Source organism: Carettochelys insculpta, chromosome 2, assembly GCF_033958435.1.
Source record: "Carettochelys insculpta isolate YL-2023 chromosome 2, ASM3395843v1, whole genome shotgun sequence".
Lineage (NCBI taxonomy): Eukaryota > Metazoa > Chordata > Testudines > Carettochelyidae > Carettochelys > Carettochelys insculpta.
The window spans coordinates 246,003,766-246,027,346 of record NC_134138.1 but is presented as its reverse complement, the minus strand read 5'-3'; the positions used below and the strand labels follow the sequence as shown (position 1 = coordinate 246,027,346).

Sequence of the window (23,581 nt, the reverse complement as noted above, 5' to 3'; positions counted from 1 at the left end):
CCTACTCCCTCTCTTGGTTCATCTCAGTCAAGCCGGGGGTGGAGCCTGTCAAGGAGGCACTTTCTCACCCCACCACCAGCGCCCTGCGCAGTGGTGTTCTGCTGGGCTCAGTGGCAGCTCAGGCCCGGTCCCCAAGCCCGCTGAGCTATTAGTTTGTGCTTCAGCCCGGGGTGCGAGAAGCCCCCTGCGAGCAGGTTGAGGGGGGTGCATGTCGGATTTGGGGGCAGGTCCCGTTCTTGCTAGCCAATGAGGAAGTGGCAGGGGGTGCCACACGCGTCCTGTGGCTGGTTGTCAGCTCCCCGGGGCAAGCGCGGGTGAGGGATCCCGTGCCGTGCTGGCTTTGGATGGGGGAACCCTCTGGGCTGTGAGACGGTGGTCGCAGGGGAGCCCCGGGCCCTTACAAGCTGCGCTTGTAAATTTCAGGCGCCCCTGAAGTACATGTATAAAGAGCTGGAAAAATACCCTCCCCTTCTTGAACCATCCGGGCAGCACCCCGCGGGGAACGTAGCGCCCAGCTGGCGCCGCTGCGGGGGCAGGTGGCACCGCCGGCTGGGTGATTGCCCCGGGCATAGCGATGGGGGAATTGAGCGCGAGCTTGGCTTTCATTTGGCAGGCGGCACAGACCCGTCTCCCTGGAGGGAGCTGCTCAGGCGGCGGCAGCTGCTCGGGACAAGGCGTGTGCGTCCAATGTAAGCGCCTGAGCTGCTCAGGCAGCTGGGCCAGGAGCTGCCTGTGGGGAGGTGTCTGTGTGCCGTGGGGCTCCGATGAGGAACAGCTCCAGCCAACGCACCGAAACGTGGGCGCGTTTCATACACACAAGCCAAAGTCCTACCACGTCACAGCCCCGATTTTGCCAAGCTTCTCCTGCTGAAAAACGCGGGGGTCTCCCCTTTGAGGCAGCAGAGGGGCGAGTCCGGGATTTAACGCGGGGACCGAGCAACTGCAGACAGCCGGCGGACTCTCCCTGGCCCGGCTGCGGAACGGGAAGCCCCCTGCCGCCTTTGCTGAGACGTTTTTCCGTCTCTCCGAAGTTGCTCAAAGTTGGCCGGGCCGAGGCAATAAAGTCCCCGGGAGCGCTGCGCCGGGCGGGCTCCTGCCCGCCCAGTGCCTGGGAGCGGGGCTCGGCGGCCAGCGGGATTTCTGTCTACCCCGCTCCCTGGGGCACGGAGGGTTGTGTGTAGTGAAGACGGTGGGCGCTTCCCGCTCCCCCCGTGTCTGGGGCTGCGGAGAAGAGGCGGAGGAGGAAGAGGAAGATGACGAGCCAGTGCAATTAGCCTAACAAGGGACGGTTGGCGGCGGCTTTACTCCGCACTGACACATCTCCCGTCTCCTCGCCAGCCATGAAGGTGGACGCCGGGGAGTTCAGCTGAAGCCCGGGGGATCGTCTTGCCCTGCCCCATGGGAGCTCCGTGAGCCCCCCCCCCACCTTCCTCCGACCCCAGCACGGGGCCGGCTCGGGTTGCTGGGGCGTTGGGCGGGCGGCCGGGCGTGTGTTTTCCAATGAGGACTCCAGAGGATTTGCTCCTCCTTTGTAACCGGGAATGAAATAATGGCGACCCGATGGGCAGCGGGGCCGCCCGGGGCAGACGGAGGCGCCGAGCCGCCAGCAGGCAGCAGCAGCAGCAGCCAGGTAGGAGAAGCGGGGTGCGCGGGGGTGCGCTGCCGTCAGGCGGGGAGCGGGCAGGGGCTGGGCGTGCCGCGCTAGGCCGGCTGGCGCTAAGCGCCGGGAATAGCTTAGCTGGAGCTGGCTTAATGGCCGCCCCCTCCCTCCGCTCCTTCCTGCCCGCCCGCCTCAGAGTGGGACGCTGGGAGCCGAGAGCTGCCGCCCCTGGGAGCCTGAGGCGCCGCCGCTCCGTTAGGGGGGAGCCCGCGAAGTTTCCGCGGCGCCTTCCACCCCGAACACCCACTCGTGGGGTGAGGGCAGCTTGCTGGGGGGTGTCGGTGAGGGGCAGCCTGGCCTCCCGGACCCCTTCACTCCAACCGCCGCTGGGATGTCAGTGTTTGGGAGGAGAGGGGGACGGACGGGGCCCGGCCCGCCTTGCCTACCTCTTTGGAGTGCCATTGGTGTCTGGATTGCCGCGCGTCTTTTTGCTGGCAAAATCCAGCACCTTGATAGCCAGGTCCCCCAAGCCCCATGGACCTGGTACCCTCGGCGCTGCTTTGAATATCTGTGTGGGAGTATTTATATGCCCAGTGGGGGTCGTGGGAAGCTCGTGTGTGTGTTTCGTTTAAAAGCTGTGTGTTGGATGCCTTGTGGTAGCACTGTTCAGAGTAATGGTCCTGGCTTGAAGGGCCCCTATTTTCACCCTTCATTCTGCACTTCCTATTGTGCGGTCACATCCCCCAGTGCTTCATAATTAAATCTGTACTGGGCATCAAGGATGTCATTATTCAGATCTTCTTATATAGAGCTTGAGTTGAGCTGTCTTAATTCAGAGTTCAATAAGAAAATCAACATGCCTACAGCCAGAACAAGTTCTGTCCACTTTCCCATGTGACGATGATATGGCTGCACTTTATATTAAGTGGGAGCCACCCATATTTCTAAATGTCATTAATAGCAAGAATGCTTTATTAAAGTCACCATAAGTGTTATAACATGAATATGTTTTGGTCGTACAATTGTCTCTCGCCTGCCTCTGGTCTCACCCCAGTGCCTTGATGTAATAGCAGCACAGGTGGGATTGTAAGATCTGTCTATTACTGAGACCTCTGTAATATTTCATGTAACAGGGTGAGGCCTGGAGAAAGAGTCTTCATTCATAATGTGTTTCTTGTCTTTTGTTAGTTAAAACCTTTGTGGTTAGACTGTGACTATTGTACTGGATGGAAACAAAATTAATTCCATTGATATATATATATATAAAATGTTGTTTGCACAACTGAAAGCCTAAGGATTCTTGGAAAAGACCTCACTTATCTTCATTGGAACATTATGGGGTGAGGAGAAACTTACACTTTTTAACAAAAATGAAACTAATTAATTTGCCTCAGACTGAATCTGTTGGACCTTTGGCACTGAGGTGTAGACATTATCTACCTCACCTTAGCACTGAAAAACATAACATGTCCTTTGGAGTTGTTAGTCTGTCGAGTTAAAAACTCTTGGTGACTTTTTAATATGTACATTTATTTAATGGAATAATTGTTATGAAGATATTTAATTCTCTGATTATAGAGCTGATTGTAATATCTACATTTTACAGGCAAATCTTAATCTGTTGAAAATAAGTATTTTATAATAGTGATTCTCACCTACAGCAATTGAAATACATTAGTGGTACAACAGTGGATCACTTAAGTGATGATTGAACAAATCCATCAAGACTTTTCAAATTTTCATTTAATGCCATTTACATGCTGCTAGATATTCTAGAAGTAGGAGTGTTCTTTTAGACTAACTTTACAGACTATAATTTTAATTTAGAAGGTTGCCACAAAAGTGAGTAGTTGTTTCTAGTTTGGGACCTCCTCCCTCCATATGGTTGGATGGAGTAAAGCTTGGTGTAGAACATTCATGAAAGGATAAATGGTATGGAACTTTTGAAACGGAGTTATTGTTTGGTTTGCTAGACTGCTAACTTGCATGGGGATATTATACATCTAAATGTTCGTAATAAGGTATTTTAAGATTACAGAAACTGATTGCAGCTAGCAGTGGGTCTTATTTACAGTGTGGTCATCTTGACACACAAGGCAAGATAACAGTTAGGTGAAGTAGATAGTGACACATACTGTGCCAGTTAGGAACTTGTGCAGTTTGTCTTCACAACTCAGTATTGCACATGTACATTTAATAATGGGCAGCGAATTCATTTACATGCAGATGTTGTTGTCAAGATGTAAAGTCCTCAAGTACAGCCTGTGTCTGCTGTATTGAGAGGAGTTGAGTCTTAGTTGCAATGAAGTTACATCCTTGTAACTTTTTAGCTAGCTAATACAGCTCCACACTTTATATGACCATCAAGTCAAGCTATTGCCCTTTGAAAGCAAGGTTGTAAGAATAGATCTGGGAAGAGAAGAAATGTCTCCTGAGAAGAGGCATGTCCTTGAGTCCATGCACACAGAAGTGGGAGAGTGATGGGATATATCTTGGCTGTTTTCAGCTGGTACACACTGTATCAGTAGTTCTATTTTGTTGGACCCACTTTGAGCTTTATTGGATACGTCACTTGATATGCTAAGGCCTGGCAGAATTCTTGTTTTTTACATTTTTAATTATCCACATTTTTCTATTTTTTTGTCTTAATGGTGAGGTGGCTTTTCCTTGTTCTCCTTTGCTGACATGATTATTGTGAAAGCAGAGACCAGAAGCTTGGGTTTTCAGACTTTGGCCTGAATTTAAAGGAGCTGCTCCTAAGGACGGTAGTATTGGGATCTGGTAGTATTGGGAGCTGGCAGGGAAGGCAGGCAGCTTTCAGTGACAGGGCAGTCTGTCATTTTTTCTTGAAAGTGTAGAAGCAGAATTGCAAGTGGGTTTCAAACAGCGATGATTGCCCCTTCTCTATCACCACTCTCTTTGTGGTCACTTGATAATCAGCAGGACATCTTCATGTTACCTTCCTAACTGTGAATCTGTTGATGGCTGATCAGCCTGATTCTGGAGCTGCAGGTCTTATCACAGAAGAGGTAGGTGTTGGTAGCTCTTGGAGTGGGGTGAGGCAGTTTTTCCTGCTCTTTACTTCGCCTCTCCTCATCTGCACTGCAGCAGGACCTCTCAAACTGTGCCAGTGCCTCACAGATTACTGCTCTCCACTGGGGACTCTCCTGGACAAGGCTCCTCCAAGTGTCGACATCAGTGCTGTATTTTTTCATGGGTTCCTTCAGCACGTTCCTATACTGTTTCTTCTGCCCCCAGTGGTCCTCTGTCCTGTGAACTCAGAAAACAGAATCTGTTTTGGGAGGCACTGATCAAACATCTGAACCACGTGACTAATCCAATGAAGTTGTTGGTGAATGATAATGGCTTCAATGCTGGTCATGTTTTTCTCTTCGAGGACACTAATGTTCATGCATCTATCCTCCCAATAGATATTTAGGATTCTGCTGAGGCAGTGTTAATGGTATTGTTCAAGTGCTTTCAAATGATGCTTATATGTTGTTTAGGTTTCACATGCATACGGTAGCGTTGGAATAATCACTGCGCAGTATGCTTTGTCTTGGAATAGATGTCCTGATTTGCAAAGAACCTTTGTCTCAGGCAGGCAAAAGTAGAGCTTGCATAGCTTAGACAATGCTGGGTTTCTGCATCAATGTCAGTATCAAGGCTCCCTCCACTGTATGTAGGGAAACATACCCATTACATTTTTTTTTTAACACACCATGGTACACTATAACCTCAGAGTCAGAAACACCTTGACAATTCATAACTGTGAACTGTTCATAAATGTGAACAAAATATCTTGGTTTTTCCAAAAGTTTACAATTGAACATTGACTTAATATGGCATTAAAATGTTATTCAAAGAAAATGCAGGTTTAAACCATCTTTATTTAAATGAAACATTCAGCTTTCTTCCCTTGTTAAATCTTTCTTTTTAAGTTTTCTTCCACCTTTAAGTAGTTTATAGTTTAACACAGTACAGTAGGATTTCAACGTTCACGAGGGTTCTCTACACAGAAAACTCGCGAATGCTGAGTTTTGCCAATACGGTACAGTACTGTATGGCAGCCACACCTCCCTGGAGCCTGGCTGCTGGGGTGGCCGCTGGTGCAATGTGTGCCAGGGAGCCATGACTGCTTGCAAATACTTGAATTCATGAACCTTAGGTTCGGGAATGTTGAGACCCTACTGTATTATATAGCATTTGTGTGTGGTTTTTGGTTTCTGCTGTGTGATTGGGTATTTCTGGTTTCAAGTGAAGTGCGTGAGTGACTAGTATGTTTGTAACTCTGAGGACTTACTGTATTATAAAATAAAACAAAGCAGCAGAAATGTAGCACTTTAAAAGCTAACAAATGATTTATTCAGTGATGAGCTTTTGTGGGACAGACCCAAGAAGTGGGTCTGGCTATGTCTCTGTATTGCAAAATGTCTGGCTTGCTGAACACTTGCACAATAATCCACATTGTGGCTATCATCTTGAATATCCAAACCGGCGTTTTCATAGCTCTAAAAGCTTAATTTTTGTTTTAAATAATATTACTGGTTTTAGATCAAATATAATGCAGGTACTGTATTGCACTGCAATAATTTTACTGCATAGAAAACAAATATGTCTTTAGACTTAACACAAGTTCAATACTTCGGAACAAACTTGCACGGCATTATTACTTTAGTAATCGAAGGATATTATCACAGGCCTACTTTTTTTAAATCCACTACCTTTCTTCTTTGTGATGGACTATCCAATGTTTAGGCTGGAGATATAGAGCAAGTAATGTATTGCTTAATTAGGTTTCTTTGAAATATTTGCACTGAAATCGCAGGATGAGAAATCTCAAAAAGAGAGGCTTATGTTCCATTTAACTACCAGCTAAATTGTTAGGAAACATTTTGAAAGATTTCTAAGTGGGAAATAAATGCTCAGATTGGCTGGGTGTCTAGAGCGTTTCTGTAGGAGATGCCTGAAATACAGTAGTAAATTGACAGCTAATCGAAGTGTCAAGTCACAGAATACTGTGTAGGTTTAGTGAGCCACAGATTTTGTGTTCTTGTAATGTTGAAGTCTTTATGGACATACTTGTGGTCAGCCCTGTTAAATTCACCTTGAATTTATTACTTTGAAAGCCGCTACTTTTTCATCACATCAGCAGCCCTGGGACTGTAAACTTAGCTGATGTGTAAAAATATTAAATTGATTTATAACAAGTTCAAGAATGCACATACATAACTTTGTCTCTTAGGATTATTACTCATTTCAGTATTTGTGTGTAATTTGTGGTGATATGGAGTTATGCACATGTTTCAGTCAGAAGAAGAAATATATATAATATAAATTCCAAGATCACCAGAAAGGGTTGTGGACAGATGTCAAAATGGCTGGGTCAAGTTTTTCTCCGTCATGCTAGAATAATGATGCTGATTTCAAAGGGATTATTGACTTAGGCAGGGCAGGGGGTGGGGGGTGAGGGAAGGAGGAAGAATAGAGCAGAAGTTGGAACTCTTTGTATGGCAGAATATATTACACGCTTGGAAATCCTAAGCAATTTCTATTTTGGTACTATCTTGAACTAATATAGAGGAGGGATAAGCAGAGCCTTCTAATGCAGTTATGAATGACAGGTTAGGCATTCCCCATTTTCACCAAGCCTAGTGCATAGCCACCCTTAAGAATTTTAAGTTTGGAGGAACCCTGTGTCACTCAAGGATCAAGCCTTTCAAAGTACTTAGCACGTTTTTAGGAGCCCCTTAGTGGCTTCCAGAATGTACACTAAAATCTCTTAATGCAAGATAACTTGAATTGTTTGTTTGTTTTTTTTCTGGTGAGTTCTGAGCACAAATAAAATACACCGTACACACAGCAACAAGAAATTATCTAAATATTGTTCTGTTGAAAAGTTTGAGAACTCTGTCTGGATATTTTGTGAATCTGTTTAATTGGTAAATTTCAGTTTAAAATGACATTTCATTGTCCCATAACTTTTTGTTTATTCCAGTTATCTTTCTTTCTGAAAGCTGATCAAGGTGTTTACAGGCAAAACTTGCTCTGCTAACATGCCTTCTAGTCCACATTGTTATTTTGAACTTGGCATACTCTTCAAAATATGCAAAGCATGTTTGGTGACAGAGATGGCTTTGAAAAAGTAAAAGCTGTTTCATGTGTTCTCTAGGAACTGTTAAGTGAACACAAGTACACAATGCATGTGGTGCCGGTGCCATTCAGTGTTAATGCATGTAACTTGTGGACTTTTTAAGCAAAAGATTTAAAACACAATTTTTCTTTATGATGCTTGTAATTAAGTTCTCTGGTGACCATCCATTTGCACAACACAACTCAGTCCTCAGTTTGCTGGTGTTCTTTTTCCCAATGCTAGGAGCTGGAAGAGGGCAAAGAGGATAAGTTTGTTTCATAGATACTGTTCAGTGACTTTTTCTTCGCTGTTTGTCCTTTTCATACAGGATAGAAATAGAATTATATTTTTTTAGGAAACTGTCCAATGATCATGGTTTCAAGTTGTTAATATGGCATTGTTTTGAATAGAGCAACAGAAGGACTTATGGGCTACTACCTATGCAATATTCCATATCTGGACTTCAAGCCCTTATTTTGAGCTTAATTCTTACTTTACTGGCAAAGTTCTAAGTCACTTTGTACAGATAGTGGCCTTAATTTATTTGGCTAGATTAAAGGGTGGAATGGGGATAATTTTCTTAGTCCATCTACTTATAGTAACAAATCCATATATAAGAATATTTATATACTTTTGTACCCTCCTCCGTGTCCTTTTTACAGGTCGTTTCTTAAAACTTAGACCCCTTTCCCGAACAGCATATGTCTTTGTAGTGGGTGCTGAACAAATTTACATAAAGCGCTGTGATCCTGGTTGAGGTCAGTGGGTGTTACAGCAAAGTAAGTATTAAAAAAGACCTGGCTTTAAATTTGAACATGTTCAGTGTATCATTTGTATGTGACTATTACTCAGTGGAAGGGCTCATCTTTGCTCCCAATTTCATGCTGAGATACCTGCCTCGCAGAACTGGAAGGGACCTTAAGAGGTCATCGAGTCCAGTCCCCTGCCCTCTATGCAGGACCTGTCACCATCCCTGACATCTGTTGTTGGGTTTTTTTTTGGTTTGTTTTTATCTATTTGCCACAGACCCCCTAAATGGCCTCCTCAAGGATTGAACTCACAACCATGGATTTAGCAGGCCAATGGTCAAAAAACATAAAACCTCATCAAAATGCATTATTTTTGCCAGAGATGGGGGTGCATTCTGGTTACAGTAGCTTTGTGAGCATTCTAGCCAGTATGTCAATGAAATATCTCTGCATAGACTTCATCTTTGGTCTTTAAGATGAGAAAGTGATTAGCTTTAATTTATATTTGCCTTGTAAGAGAGAGCCTAACATTAACACACTACCCAAAAGTAAGATAGGTTTAGAAAGTTGCTGCTTTATTTTCTTACTAGTAATGCTGCATTTATATTTTGAGTATATTTCTAAGCTTTCCCTTTTTGTCTCTCTTCAGCTACAGCTACACTAGTGAGTTTTGCCAACAAAACTGGTGAAATATACACACACACACACAATGCATTTTGTCAACAATATGTTGATGAAAGTTGGCATTTCTGCCAACAACCTTCTGCCTCTCCCAGATGAAGAAGAGTGCCTATTGTTGACAGATTCTATCGACAGAAAAGCTGTGTGGATGCTCTGGGGGGCCTTCTCTGGACAAACAGGGCTTCTGGGACAATGGGCATCCCTGTCTGCTGTGCTTCCAGGTGCCTGTTTTGTCGAGAGAGCAGCTGGGCAGCCTGGCCACTCTGACAGAGCAGAGCGCTCTTCTGCTTGGCTTTTGTGTGTGGCTATGCTCTGTCGACAGAAGTTTTATTGGGTATCTCTTCCAACAGTGACTTCTGTCGACAGATTTCTGTGGCGTAACTGTAGCCTTGCTCTCCCACCCCCATCCAACTTCTTTCTTCAGTTCCTTAGTTTGAGGTAGAGGAACTGTACAAATAATGCCCCTGATTCCTTCTGGCTTAGTCAGTGGGCTATAAATGAATTGCTTTCAGTGGCATGCAAACTCTGTTTTTGTCTCATATTGTCTGTCTTCAGTTATAACAGCTTGTGTTCTGTGAGCTCTTTTATACAAATGCTACATTACCAAAGCCTTGTGGGCTGTCACTAGACTGAATGGACATTGTAGTTTGGGGAGCCTGGTATGGTTCATGCTGTTCGCAAATACTTTTTGCTAGACATGCGGTTCTTTAATTCTGAAAAATATGAACAGCTGTTTAGATTTCGAATCTTCCTTGCAGTCATGAGTTTACACCCATGGGGAAAATAGGTAGTGGACCTATTTTTGTTTCCAATTTCTTTATTCCCTTTTGCCAGCTGCTACTGCTTCACTCAGGGTGAATGAGGTGTCTCCTCTGAGGCCAGTACTAATTATGGATAGTCTGTTTGCTTTTATGTATGCATCATTTGCATAATGTGTTGGGGGATACTGTATGGTTTGCACAAAGCACTAGAAATGTACTGTAGGGAATAATCCTGCACGAACATCTGGGGGTAGACTATATGATCTAATGTGTCTCATTTCTGTTTTTGGTATCTCTATGATCCTTGCTCTGAAAAACCAAGTTGAACTCATTAAATCCTATCAGAGGGGAGACTGTTCTGTGAAACAGTTGCAATCTGCCCAAGTGAAAAAGAAGAGAACCGTAACCCTGATTCTAAAGTAGCCTTGCATTTGTACTTGTCCTCACTTGTATTCATTTAATGAAATGTAATATATGCCAGAGATACTGTGCTAGAAGAGCTTGTATATATTCCAGTTTTAATGGATTAAAGATTAATATTCTTACCAAATTATTTTCTTTTTTCTTTTGTTTTTGTTTTTTGGTGTTTTGGGGTTTTTTAGGGTTGGAAAAAGTCTTCCTAAACACAATGGTTACATCTTCACTATTGAGGTTTTTTTTTTTTTTTTTTTTTTTTAAAGCTGGGTCTCTTGAAAAATCCCACGGAGCATCTGCACCCACAGTGCAGTCCTTCAATATTAAATTGGAAGAATGCAGCACTTTTTCTGGCAGCCCTCTTCCTCCCCAGATGAGGAAGAGTGCCTTTTTCAGAAAGATTCTTCTGGGGGAAAAATAGCCGTGTCTACACGTGCACGCTACTTCGAAGTAGCGGCACTAACTTCGAAATAGCGCCCGTCACGGCTACACATGTTGGGCGCTATTTCGATGTTAACGTCGACGTTAAGCGGCAAGACGTCGAAGCCGCTAACCCCATGAGGGGATAGGAATAGCGCCCTACTTCGACATTCAACGTCGAAGTAGGGACCGTGTAGTCGTTGCGCGTCCCGCAACATCGAAATTGCGGGGTCCTCCATGGCGGCCATCAGCTGAGGGGTTGAGAGACGCTCTCTCTCCAGCCCCTGCAGGGCTCTATGGTCACCGTGTGCAGCAGCCCTTAGCCCAGGGCTTCTGACTGCTGCTGCTGCAGCTGGGGATCCATGCTGCATGCACAGGGTCTGCAACCAGTTGTCGGCTCTGTGGATCTTGTGTTGTTTAGTGCAACTGTGTCTGGGAGGGGCCCTTTAAGGGAGTGGCTTGCTGTTGAGTCCGCCCTGTGACCCTGTCTGCAGCTGTGCCTGGCACCCTTATTTCGATGTGTGCTACTGTGGCGTGTAGACGTTCCCTCGCAGCGCCTATTTCGATGTGGTGCTGCGCAACGTTGATGTTGAACGTCGAGGTTGCCAGCCCTGGAGGACGTGTAGACGTTATTCATCGAAATAGCCTATTTCGATGTCAATACATTGAAATAAGCTATTGCGATGTAGTGTTCACGTGTAGACGTAGCCAATGTGTAGATGCCTTAGAGGCGCTTTTCTAGGAAGAGCAGTCCTCGTGGCTCTGGATTTTGCGATCTCTGACCTGCTCTTTCAAAAGAGTGGGGGCTATGTGGGCTCTTTCTATCAAAAGAGCAGATCGATGATTTTTATTTTTATTTTTTGATGTACTACTTTGTGTGTGGACATGCTCTTTCAAAAGAAGTTTTTTCGGAAGCACTCTTCTGGAAGAGCTTCTTTCGAAAGATTGCCGTAGTGTAGACGGTGCCAATGGAATGGTGCTTTTGGGCAGCTTCGTACCACTCCCCAAGTGTAAGGATTTGCTTGGGCAGAGGAGATCTGCTGTAGACTCCTGCAGCCCTATGTATTGTTTTTTAGTTAGGTTGTGGCTGTCAGGGTGTGTGTCTGGGGTTCCCTGGGACGACTCCTTGTCAGAAAGGTCACTGGCAGCCAGTGTATGTGGGACCAGAGTAATCAGAATATATTTTATCCTGGGGGTTAGTCTGAGGTCCCTCAGGACAACTGTGTAATTGGGTGTTGTCTAGATCGGGTCATGTCTTTCCCCACCCCCCACACATTTATTTAATCACTAATATGAAAAAATATATGATAAGTATTCTGCAGCTGAGTTGTACTATAGTTACAAGATGGAAATTTGAACTTCCTCTCTCTGGGTACACAAATATTTGTTGAAAACTTATTTCCCATACCTCCTTGCACTAGTTGAAATCTTTAACCTCACTGAGCCATGTATACTAGTGTATTGACCCCTTTACTATTAGTGAAAATAAACATTAAGAATTCCAGGTTGTTTCAGACATGTCATAGAGATACTGAATTAAACACAGTGCCATGCAGAGTGTGGTGCTCAAAAGCATCAACAGGAAGAACAAATTGTCAGTTTAGGAGGAAAAAAATCCTTGTCTAGCATTTCATAATAATGACTAGGTAAATATATTACAGACAGACTCGTTATTGTGTTCGTTATCAGAATGCTCCTTCAAAGGATCCCTGATTTGACTAGTCCCCTGTTGAGACCTGGTATTTGGCTGTTCAAAATCAGCAGCCATCTGATCCACCCTTGCAAAAACTTGTCCTCTTTAGCTTTACAAATGTTATGCAGAGCATAGCAGTCTGCTATGACAATGGGGATAGTTTTCTTGTTGAGGTCTAACCTACCAAAAAGGCTTGATGACCCTTTAATTGGCCATAGACTCATCCACAAGTCTTTCTGTGCCTCCTGAGTCTGTTTATTGAAGCATTCCTTGCCAGTGTCAAAGCTTCTGGTGTGCAGCTTCATGAGCCACAGGAGCAAGGGGGAAACTGTGCATCTATGCCCTATGGGCATCTCCACATCGCAGACTAGAATCTTCTGGTTTGGAAAGAGTCTCTGGTTGCAGCTCTCTCTCCTTGCTTGTGCCCCTTCCCTGCCCTCTGCGTATTTTCAGTGAAATAATCCCTGTGATCCATCAGAGTTTGCAGTATGATAGAAAAATAGACTTTCTGTTTGATGTGCTCTGGGGCCAAAGTGGGGGGTGGGGTATGTGTGCCATCCATCTGTTACAGTTTGGGAATCCCATTGTTTCAAAGCCATCCACTATTTCAACATGTTCCCCAGCATGTCAGTCCTTTTTGTATCAGCATGTGATTAATGGCCCTGTACACTAGCATTACTATGACCCTCATGGTGGACTTCAGTCACTAATCACTTTAAAGGTCAGTAACAGTCTCTAGTTGCCCGCCTCCACAGAGTGCTAGCCATTAGCTTCTGTGCTGTTGGGGAAGTTCATTTGGTGTCCTTGTGCCAGAGGGCAGGACAGCCCTCCTTACACAATGGCTTTACACATTTTATCCAAAGGTTCTGCAGTCACTGCTTTTTTTTCCATACCTATATACTTGTACAATCCCAGCACTGAGTTTGTTTCTAATGCCCAGAATCCACAGTCCACTGTATACAGTTGTTCCATGAATGCCAAAAGCAATCTTGGAATTGTTTCTTTGTATAGCATGCAGCAGGGCAAACACCACATTGTCATGATCAGATTTGTAACTCATGAAATACTACAAGTTCAGTTGCGTTGTTTCCATAATACTTATTGCAGTATTAGACAGCTGCGCAGGGATCATGCTTTAAAATGGATGGTGGATGTGCAGTTTACAAGGGTTGTTGAAAAGCAGCGTGAAACCTAATTGGAAGTATATGGAATGGTGGGACAGAAAATTGCATCATGGGGTGATGAGCCTGCCTCCACAAAGCACTGCAAACCCTTCCTGGAACACTAGCTGCAGATAATAGTTTGCACAGTGGGATAGGCACCCATGGTGCTCTGCTGTCTCTGTCAATGATGTTTTTGGTTATCCCTCAATATAAGGAAGATGTCTGGCAGGCAGAAAAAATCATTGAGACTTAAGATGACTAAGAAAGAGTCCAATTTGTGCTCTACAGATTTTTCCACATACTTGATAGATGCTTGGTTGTAAAGAGCTAATGCCGGCCAGGATATGCTGTACTCTTTTCTTCCTCTGCTGCATTTAAACCTATTGAATAAGGTGATTCTCTTGAGGCTTGCTGTACGAGGGGTGATTAAACTTTTTACATCGGGACCCACTTTTGATCTCTGCAGTTAGCATCCCAGCTTCCCAAACTGTCTAACTGATGGAGATTTTTGGGTACGTCTGAGACCCAGCAGCCAATCGTGCAATCCACTCCTTATGAAATTTCACCTGCCTCCCACTTTGTGCACCCCTGTATTATATGATGCCATTGAAGGCTGTCAGGCACCTCTTACCAATTGGGTCTGGTCAATGTCTCTCTTAAGATACACTTTCAGGATATCCTTGTAGTTTTTCCTCTGTTCCTCGCAGGTCCTCTTACCATGGTTAAATAAATATTGAGAAAAGAGGACTTGCTTTGCAAGATGTCAGCCATCCATGCACAAACCATCCAGCAAAACTGATGACTTAAAATCTTCACCTCAACACTTGTAATGTTAGCAGGCGAGAGAATGTTAATATTGGTGCTATGGTCTTCCATCTGATGCAGTTTCTCTGCTCTTGATGTTCAAACCTCCACATTAGCATCTGACAATGGGCCACATGCCCTGCCCCAGTGAACTGACTTGTTTTCTCCTCTCTTGATGTTCACAATTCCACATTAGCTGCCAATAATGGGCCATTTCCACCCTGACTGAATAGACCTTGTCAGCTCTGGCCCTCCCCTTTACTGAGACCCCCTCTTTAAATCCTCCTCTGCCCCCCACCCCCAACGCATCTGATGAAGCAGGTCTTTGCCCACAAAAGCTTATGCTCCAAAATATCTGTTGGTGCCACAGGACTTCTTGTTTGTTTTTGAAGATCCAGACTAACACGGCTACCTCTCTGATACTCATTTGATACAGAGAATCTTCCTAATGCAGCACTGTTGGTACCATTCCAGATGCTTAAGATGTCTTCAGCATGTCTAGCCATGTGTCACACTACAAAGGGGGGGTGTTACTACTGCATTGTACACCAGGATATTAATTTCCTTCTGTATATCTATCAATAAAGTCGTGATGGAGCAACTTTCTGAAGAATGTGTTGGCACAATTGTTCATATGTTCAATTTCCACATCAAGATTCTGTGTCTGGGAGAGGGGGCTGTTAAGGGAAGGGAAATGCTCTTCTTTTTCAAATTGTTCACTACCACCAACAATTTCTTCGGTCACTGCAAGATCTCCAATTGTGGACGTGATCCACTACCACAGGGAGTGTTGCATGGATGCACAGAAAAGGTTTAATAACAGCAGAGGATGATCTTCAATGTAACTTAAGCTGACTTGACTTTGTTCTGTTGACATGGCCTTAGTCAACAAGCAACATTTTGTTCTATGATTTTGGTGGTTCATAATATGTAGCCATTAGCCTTTTTGAAAAATTGTGTGAATGAAATTGTTTCTGTGAATTACTGATATTGGATTAGTAGATAATCGAATGGAAAAGAATTCTTTCTTTGGGAGAGCTGGTAAGGACTTACTGATGATTAGTGGCTGTTTAAGATTTTCATCACAAAACTTTACAAATAAACAATCTCATGGGAATCTACTCTGAATGGTCTGGGCAGAGTAATATTACTATTGTTGTCTTTATCATTGTCCTTTTTCCAGTGTGGTTTCTGAACAAGCATTATGTAATCATTGTTACAGACAAGATATAGTAACTTGGGAATCAAAAGCAACTGCCTTGGTTTCTGGATTCCAGAAGCTCTAATATTCCTGAAATTTTGTACTATTTTTCTTATATCTGTTCTTGATTTTTTTTTTAAAGTTTCCCAGAGTAATGTGTACATTCATGGATTTCACTATTCAGCAAGTACAAAACAGCAGCAGTTGAGGCCAGTGTCTTTTATATGGTAACATGCTACAGTACTTACGGGCTGTGTCCACACTACAAAAATAACTTCGAAGTTGCATACTTTGAAGTAGAGGGTCTACACATACCCTACTTCGAAGTAGGGCACTACTCCATTCCCAGGAATGGAATAAGGTCTTCGACTTTGGGCTCCCTACTACAAAGTCTCTTACTTCAAAGTTAAAAATGTGTGTAGACTCTCTGCTGGCTGCTTCGAAGTAGTTCCTAACTTTAAAGTTAACTTCAAAGTTAGTTCCTAGTGTAGCCGTACCCTTGATGAGTGAAGACTTTTTATATTGGTGTGCTTTGATCATTCCTGAAACTCCAGCCTTTGCTACAGTGTTTCATCGTAATTATGGTTTTTAGTGTGCTTAAACTGTGCTATGACACTTAATTTTTAGTATATGAAAACTATGTTCTCCTTGTCTGGTAAGTAAATAGTTCCTTGCTTCAGAGAAACTTGCTCAAAATATTTACTGAGGCACAAGTGGAGCAAACTATGGGCAGAAAAAAATGCTGATAAGTAAAGCATAAGTGTTGTCGCTGAAGGTAGCTGCTTTAATTCCAGGACAACACTACAGTAATTGAACACATCTTTCTCTTACCAAATTGATATAAGTTATTTATTAAAATGGAGGCCAGTTAAACCTTCGTTTTCAATGTTTTTATTTAGAAGCAAGACATGTGCTACTGAATTCTTAAGTATTATACTATTCCAGTAGCAATGTTCATGTTTGGTTGTGGAGAAGCACTTTAATTCTCAGATTCTGTCTGTCTGTCTGTCTGTCTGTCTTTTCTGGCTCTGGTAATCTTTTTTTTTTTTTTTTTTGTAGGAAAATCACCCTTTAGGCAACTTCTTTTGTTTATTCTCATCCTAAATATATTCCCCAGGTTTCGAAAGCCTACTTCTGAGTTATAACTGACCACAAAGGTGGCTTTTAAGTCTTGAATTCACCTGTTACATAGCTGGTATATCTAAATAGCAGTATGATAAAAGAAATGCACTGCTCATGTATTGATTAATTAATTGATTAATTAATTAATTAATTAATTAACACAAGTGTATTTTCTTCAGTGTACAGTTAACTACTGTTTTCAGATGGATACCCCTCAGCCATCAAAACCTTTGCTACCTCTGAGTTTGATTGGAAGCTCTGCCTATGGCATGGTTCTCAACTCACAACTTGTGGGCCACTTGTGGCCAAATCAGGACATAGCTGTGGATCATGTGGTATTCACCATACAGGTACAGGTTGGACCTAATTGGTCCTGCACCCTCAGGACCTGACTGGTTCCAAATGAGGGAATTTGCTTGACCAGAGGAGGTTGCCTGCCTTCAGTCCCTTCCCGCTGTTGGCTCCATTACTATCTGGCTGGCCCACCTGGGCTGCCGGCCCATGCTCCAGATGCAGGCCCTAGCCCTGCGGACACTGACTGTGGCACTGGGCCCCTGTCTCAGGTGAGCTGCAAGCCCCCCCAGGTGAGCTCCCAGGCCCTGCTGGTGCCGGCACCATGTGATCACTGATGTTACCAGACCAAAAAGTCATGGTTTTGGGAGGCAGAACCTGCACCATATATGTTAAGTTCATATGGTTCACCTTAATAGAGAGAACTGCATGTGTGGTCCCTAATGATAAATAGGTTGGAAACCAGTAATTGAGGGGATACTCTGTGAAAGCCTTTCAGAAACTCCAGGTGCGCTCTGAAGGAGAGTGAAGTGGATGTTGTCTAGATTGGGTCATGTCCTTCCTCCCCCTCCCCGCCGCCTTTATCTCTGCATTGGCTGCTCAGAATCTGCGTGAAAACGCTGGTGGTAGTCATGTTCTTCAAAGGGCATATTTCTTGATGCTAAGTCGTGGACAGTTAGTTTTGTCTCTCTTGCCGCTCTCTGTCATCTGTGGTTCATCTAAAATGTTGCCAATAACCCTTCCTGAGATGAAGTTTTCAGGAGCTGTAGGCAGAGCATTCTGGGTAATCAGTCTTTATGAACTCACTTCTTCTGGAATTATGATGAACTTGGCCACGTGTACAGTTACAAGAGCCATCTGTACTCAGATTGCTGACTGGGGGTTACAGAATTGTGTATGTTTAGGTGATTAACCTAATTCTTTCGGTCAAAGTTGTGGGCCATACTGTTCTGCCTCACTGTATTCAGAAATATTGATGACTCAACTTAGGCTGGGTAAAGTGAGCACTAATACTGTTATGGTGACAATCTTATGAACGTGCTACATTTATTTAATCACTAATATGAAAAAATATATGGTAAGTATTCTGCAGCTGAATTGTAATATAGTTACAAGATGGAAATTATAACTTTGAATTTCCTCTCTCTGGGTACACAAATATTTGTTGAAAACTTATTTCCCATACCTCCTTGCACTAGTTGAAATCTTTAACCTCACTGAGCCATGTATACTAGTGCATTGACCCCTTTACTCTTAGTGAAAATAGACATTAAGAATTCCAGGTTGTTTCAGACATGTCATAGAGATACTGAATTAAACACAGTGCCATGCAGAGTGTGGTGCTCAAAAGCATCAACAGGAAGAACAAATTGTCAGTTTAGGAGGAAAAAAATCCTTGTCTAGCATTTCATAATGACTAGGTAAATATATTACAGACAGACTCGTTATTGTGTTCGTTATCAGAATGCTCCTTCAAAGGATCCCTGATTTGACTAGTCCCCTGTTGAGACCTGGTATTTGGCTGTTCAAAATCAGCAGCCATCTGATCCACCCTTGCAAAAATTTGTCCTCCTTAGCTTTACACGTTATGTAGAGCATGGCAGTCTGTTATGACAATGGGAATAGTTTTCACGTTGAAGGCTAACATGCCAAAAAGGCTTGATGATCCTTTAATTGGCCAAAGATGCATCCAACAGTCATATTCACACACCACCAATATTCCTGCTTAATATATTTTTATAGTGGCTTCAGTACTAAATTTTACTTCTGCAAATAAGCATATTGGTTTGATTCTGTCACACTAATAGTGCTCTTTGGTGATTTGTTATTGCATTTGCAGGAGACAAAGCAGTAATAGTGCATGTCTGTTTTGCTTATTGTATTTCTCTTCTGCTTTTTCATGCCTGCTGAGCCCAAATATCCCTGCTCTGCATGAAGGTTTTTTTAATCCTTGTTTTCAGGTTTTACAGAGGTGGCAGCTGTTGGGTAGCACCCATCTAGTAAGGGCAGTGCAATCCCTAGACACCCAAACCTAATGAAAGCAACTCATTCTGGTTCTTTGACTCTTCCTCTCAGTCACTCTAGAGCAGTTCCTCATCTTCTGTTCTACCTTTAGTCCATCCCATCCCACCCCACCCTGCCAGAGGACTGAAGACTGCCGTGTCATGGACACCCACCTGGCCTACTGTGAGAGGAATCCAACCCTCTTGTGTGTCCTGGGGTGTATTAAGCTTCTGGAGCCTGACTGGAGTTCTGCCCAGTGCCCCAATTTTGGGGCTACTTAGGTACACCCATGGCATAGACCTTCTTGCTAGCATCCTCCTCCTTCTTCTGAGTTTTGGAACTTGCAGTCCAGTACCTAGCCTCTCTGGGCATAGGGCTGATCCTTAAGACTTTCCTGTACTTAAAGACACCCCTCTCACAGAGCTCTATTTTTAAAAGTGTGAAGCTTCTGCATGGCCCACAGGGAATTAAACTATAACCAGGAGTTCAACGCCCACACCTTCTTCAATCTAAGGTTATGCTCTTTATGAAGCTCAGAAAAGTAGAGATCCTACAAAAACAATAGGATGTTATGAGCACAGTGTCTCTTACTAGCTTCCCCCCCGACCCTCTGAGAGTTCTTGGTGCAGATCATTGGTATTCTGTCAGGCAGGCATGGTAATCTATCCCTTCACCTACTCTCTTTGCATTAGCCATCTCCATCTTAATCTGGTTCAAAATGTCTCTCTTCCATAGTTCCCCAAGTGACATCCTCCTCCACCTCCCCCTATTCATTTATAGACTCCTCCTGGGTCACTTGCTGCTTTTGTTCTGCCTTTTGATAATTTTTCTTTACTCCCAACTGTACCTCTCCGAAGACACAAAGTGCTCTTTTTTAGGTAAATCCAATGTTTTTTATTTTGAGTAGACTACCTCTTGAGTACTGATGATGGTTCACCATTGTCTCCAGCGTGACGCCACCTTTCTTGCTCATGGGGGATCACCATACGCATAAGGTTTCTGTGACACAGTATAGTAATTTCATGGTACAATTTCATAAAATCATTCAAAGTTCAGAAGTGGTACAGACAGGACTTACCACAGAGTGAATTATCATTTCAAGAGTAGGTCTATATGCAGTTAAACATCTATGACTGTCCTTTGTCAGCTATCTCAGGTATTTGGATTTGGGCTGGAGCCCAAGCTCAGGGATCACAAAGGGGTGCTGGGGGGAGGGGCAAATGACCCTGCTCCTACTTGGATCTGCAACTCACAAAATGCCCCAAATAATCCTATTACTTAGTGAATTGTGGGGGTTGCAAAATGTGTTGTGGTTTTTTTTTTTTTCTGTTTTTATACAGGTGGTGGAGTTAGAAAGGTTGAGAACTGATACTTGACATGATTTCTGACCATTTTTAAAAACTAAGTATCCAAAAATATTAGGTGCCACACAGGCACGTAAAGACAGACTTGTCTCTGAATGTCTGATGATCAAAATAACACGTTACTTGAAGGGCACAATAAAACTTAAGTTTTGTAGGTCAGGGAGGAGAGGTGGAGTAAGATTACATAAATTGCACACAATAGAAAGAAAATATTCTGTCTAGGCAGATGTATTGCTTAGAATACATTTCTCTTACCAATAGAAAAGTGCCTTTGTAAACTTCCTCTACTATAAATTTTAAGATGACTCCTTATAAATTCTTGTGGATTCACTTTAACATTTGATATTTTAAAGTCTCTCATAATCTAGCTTGCTTGTTATCTCCTGTGGGTTTATTTGAGACAATTGTATGCATGTGTGTGCGTGCATGCAGCCTCTTTCGTCCTCTCCTGGACCATCTGAGTATAAGCATAGCTCCCTTTGGGAGCTATCAAATACCACTTGGATTATCTGTCAGGGGGCTCCTTGTCCAACATAAAATATTCCCTTGTTACATGGGTGGACAGTGGTGAGTCTGCAGCCTTCTCAGTACCTTCCCACTGGAACCTGAATGTTGGAAACTAAACTCTGTCCATGCATGCCAGCCTGAAGGCGTGCCTCTGAGTGGTGCAAGCCATCAGAATGTACCAATCCCAGGAATGTGGAATCTTTGTGTTCTTTTTGTCTGTGGTGCAATTATTGGTGGATTGTAATTGGTTCACTGTGCTCCCAAACCATTTTTGCTGTGTTGCAAGCAGGTAGAGGGATCATTTTGATTGGAGGTGGGGTTGTGGATAAGGCACTCTGTCTGAGTATCTTGTGTGGGGACTAAGCATGAGGGCTTGGAATGTGTGAGGTCTCTCTACAGCCCAGTTTTGATCTCTGTTTTATTTAGCACTGCTTCCTGCTACCTTTTCAGCTAATTTAGGTGGCCCTACTTTATCAAGGCTCTTGTCATTTACCCATTTTACCTATCTGTATCCATTTTAGCTACTTGGGGCCTAGAAGTCCTTCAGTTTTTGCTTCTTAGGCGCAGGCCTCCTCCTCTTCTTTTTCACTTCCTTCCCTTTAAAGGACCTGAGCATTGTCTCAGAGCATGGTGGTGTGTGTGAGGGGAGAAGTGAGAATACTCTCCAACTTGTGTCTCGGGGCCTGCTCCCGCACCCCATGCTCTTGGAAACAATCATTGGATCCTGAACAGCACAGCTCGTTTCCTCAGATAAGGTCTCTGTTAATTGTGTGTGAAGGGCGGAGGCGGGGGAGAAGAGCACAGGGCCCTAGAGCTATCCTTTCTTTTCCATTTGCCAGGCGATTGCTCCTTGTCTGCAGAATACTTCATTTGGTGGGGTGGTGGAACATCACAACATTATTCTGCATTGCAGTGGATTCTATTGAGAAATATGGGGCACCTGAGAGCTTGGATTCCCTTGTGTGACGTGGCAGATAGTTACCCTGTCATGACTCAGCTGGAGGATTGTGTCCAGTTCTGGACACCGCAATTCAGGAAGGATGTGGAGAAATTGGAGAAGGTCCAGAGGAGAGCAACGAGAATGATCAAAGGTCTAGAGAACATGACCTATGAAGAAAGGCTGAAAGAACTGGGCTTGTTTAGTTTGGAAAAGAGAAGATTGAGAGGGGGACATGATAGCAGTTTTCAGGTATCTAAAAGGGTGTCATAAGGCAGAGGGAGGGAACTTGTTTTTCCTTGCCTCTGAGGATAGAACAAGAGGCAATGGACTTCAATTGCAGCAGGGGAGGTTCAGGCTGGACGTTAGGAAAAAGTTCCTAACTGTCAGGGTGATCAAACACTGGAACGAATTGCCAAGGGAGGTGGTAGAATCTCCATCACTGGAGATATTTAAGAAGAGGTTAGATAGATGGCTTTCAGGGATGGTCTAGAATGAGCTTGGTCCTGCCATGAGGGCAGGGGGCTGGACTCGATGGCCTCTCGAGGTCCCTTCCAGTCCTACTCTTCTATGATTCTATGACCATCAGCAGTGTTGCCATGCTTGAATAAGTGCTGTGTGTCCACTTATACCTTTTATTTCTTTCCCCCTGCTATCAGATCTCTGTTTGAGAAGAATGCCGTGCCAGTGAGCAGCAACATAGGCCCTGCCCTCTCTTGTTGTATGCTATTAGTATTCTGTTTAAACAGAGAACATGTTTTCCATTTTATAATTCGAGATGTCTGTATCTGTTCTTACTGTTATTCATTTAAAAGATCTTAGCTGGAATTTGTATTCTTTTGAAATCTAATTCACTCTTGTTTCTCTTTTAATTTGCCTTGATATTTAGTTTGTGTGTGTTTTCTGTGCCATTATCCTATTGTGTGGTGGGATTGTATTATGTTGTTGCACTACTTGTACTTTGGTATTCAGATACTTTAAATTGCTTTATATGTCTTAAAACAGTTGGGGTCTATGAAGCTATTGGACTGGAATGCCTTTATTATGGAAGCTTTCAATTACTGCTGAGAACATAAATATGTGGGTGAATACCATTCAAAGATGGCCTATGTGACTGAGTATATCTTTTAATTATGACCAGGAAGGGACTGTCTTTACCTTTTATGTAAATCTCAAGTGTCAGGTGAAAATTTTAAAAGTCTTTCTAAAGTTCTTTTAAAAATAAAATCCAGGCTCTCTGGTGTGTGTGCTTTATCTAACCTAGGGTCCTTGGGCCAAAGGCTCCCATTGACTTAACAGATTATCTATTGTCTTAAGTGGGCTTTTGGATCAGGTGCCTGTTCTGTAGGTGGAAACAAAGTAATTCAGCAGGTTGACCTTGCACAGGCTTTTCTTTTGTTGAAATAAATTCAGGTTTGTACAGCATGTGGATAAGAACAGTCATACTTGGGCAGAACAGTTGACTCCCTGGCTTCTGGCAGTGGTCAATACCAGATGCTCCAAAGAGAGTACCCAGAAGATGACAGTCATCAAGTGTCAGCGAGTTTCAGCATCTGGTTAGTCATAGGCTTCTGACACTCAAAGCGTGATGTTGCATCCCTGACTATCTTGGCTAATGGCCACTGATGGTCTATCCTCCATGAACTGATCTAATTGTTTGTTTGTTTTTTTTCATCCAGTTACTTATTTCTCCTTCACTATGTCCACTGGGAATGAGTTCCATAGGTTGACCATGTT

General features: G+C 43.5%; 1 protein-coding gene across 2 annotated transcripts in view; it reads left to right on the top strand.

Annotated features, from left to right (window-relative positions):
* Positions 1-1,106: 1,106 nt before the first annotated feature.
* The window catches only part of ARHGAP21 (Rho GTPase activating protein 21), a 201,294-nt gene continuing 178,819 nt past the window's right edge, over positions 1,107-23,581 (top strand). For both annotated transcript variants that reach the window (XM_074984887.1, XM_074984886.1), the window contains exon 1: positions 1,107-1,630. In XM_074984887.1, coding sequence (XP_074840988.1) covers positions 1,550-1,630 — 81 coding nt within the window. In that variant the 5' untranslated portion in view covers positions 1,107-1,549. The remainder of the gene's footprint in view (positions 1,631-23,581) is intronic.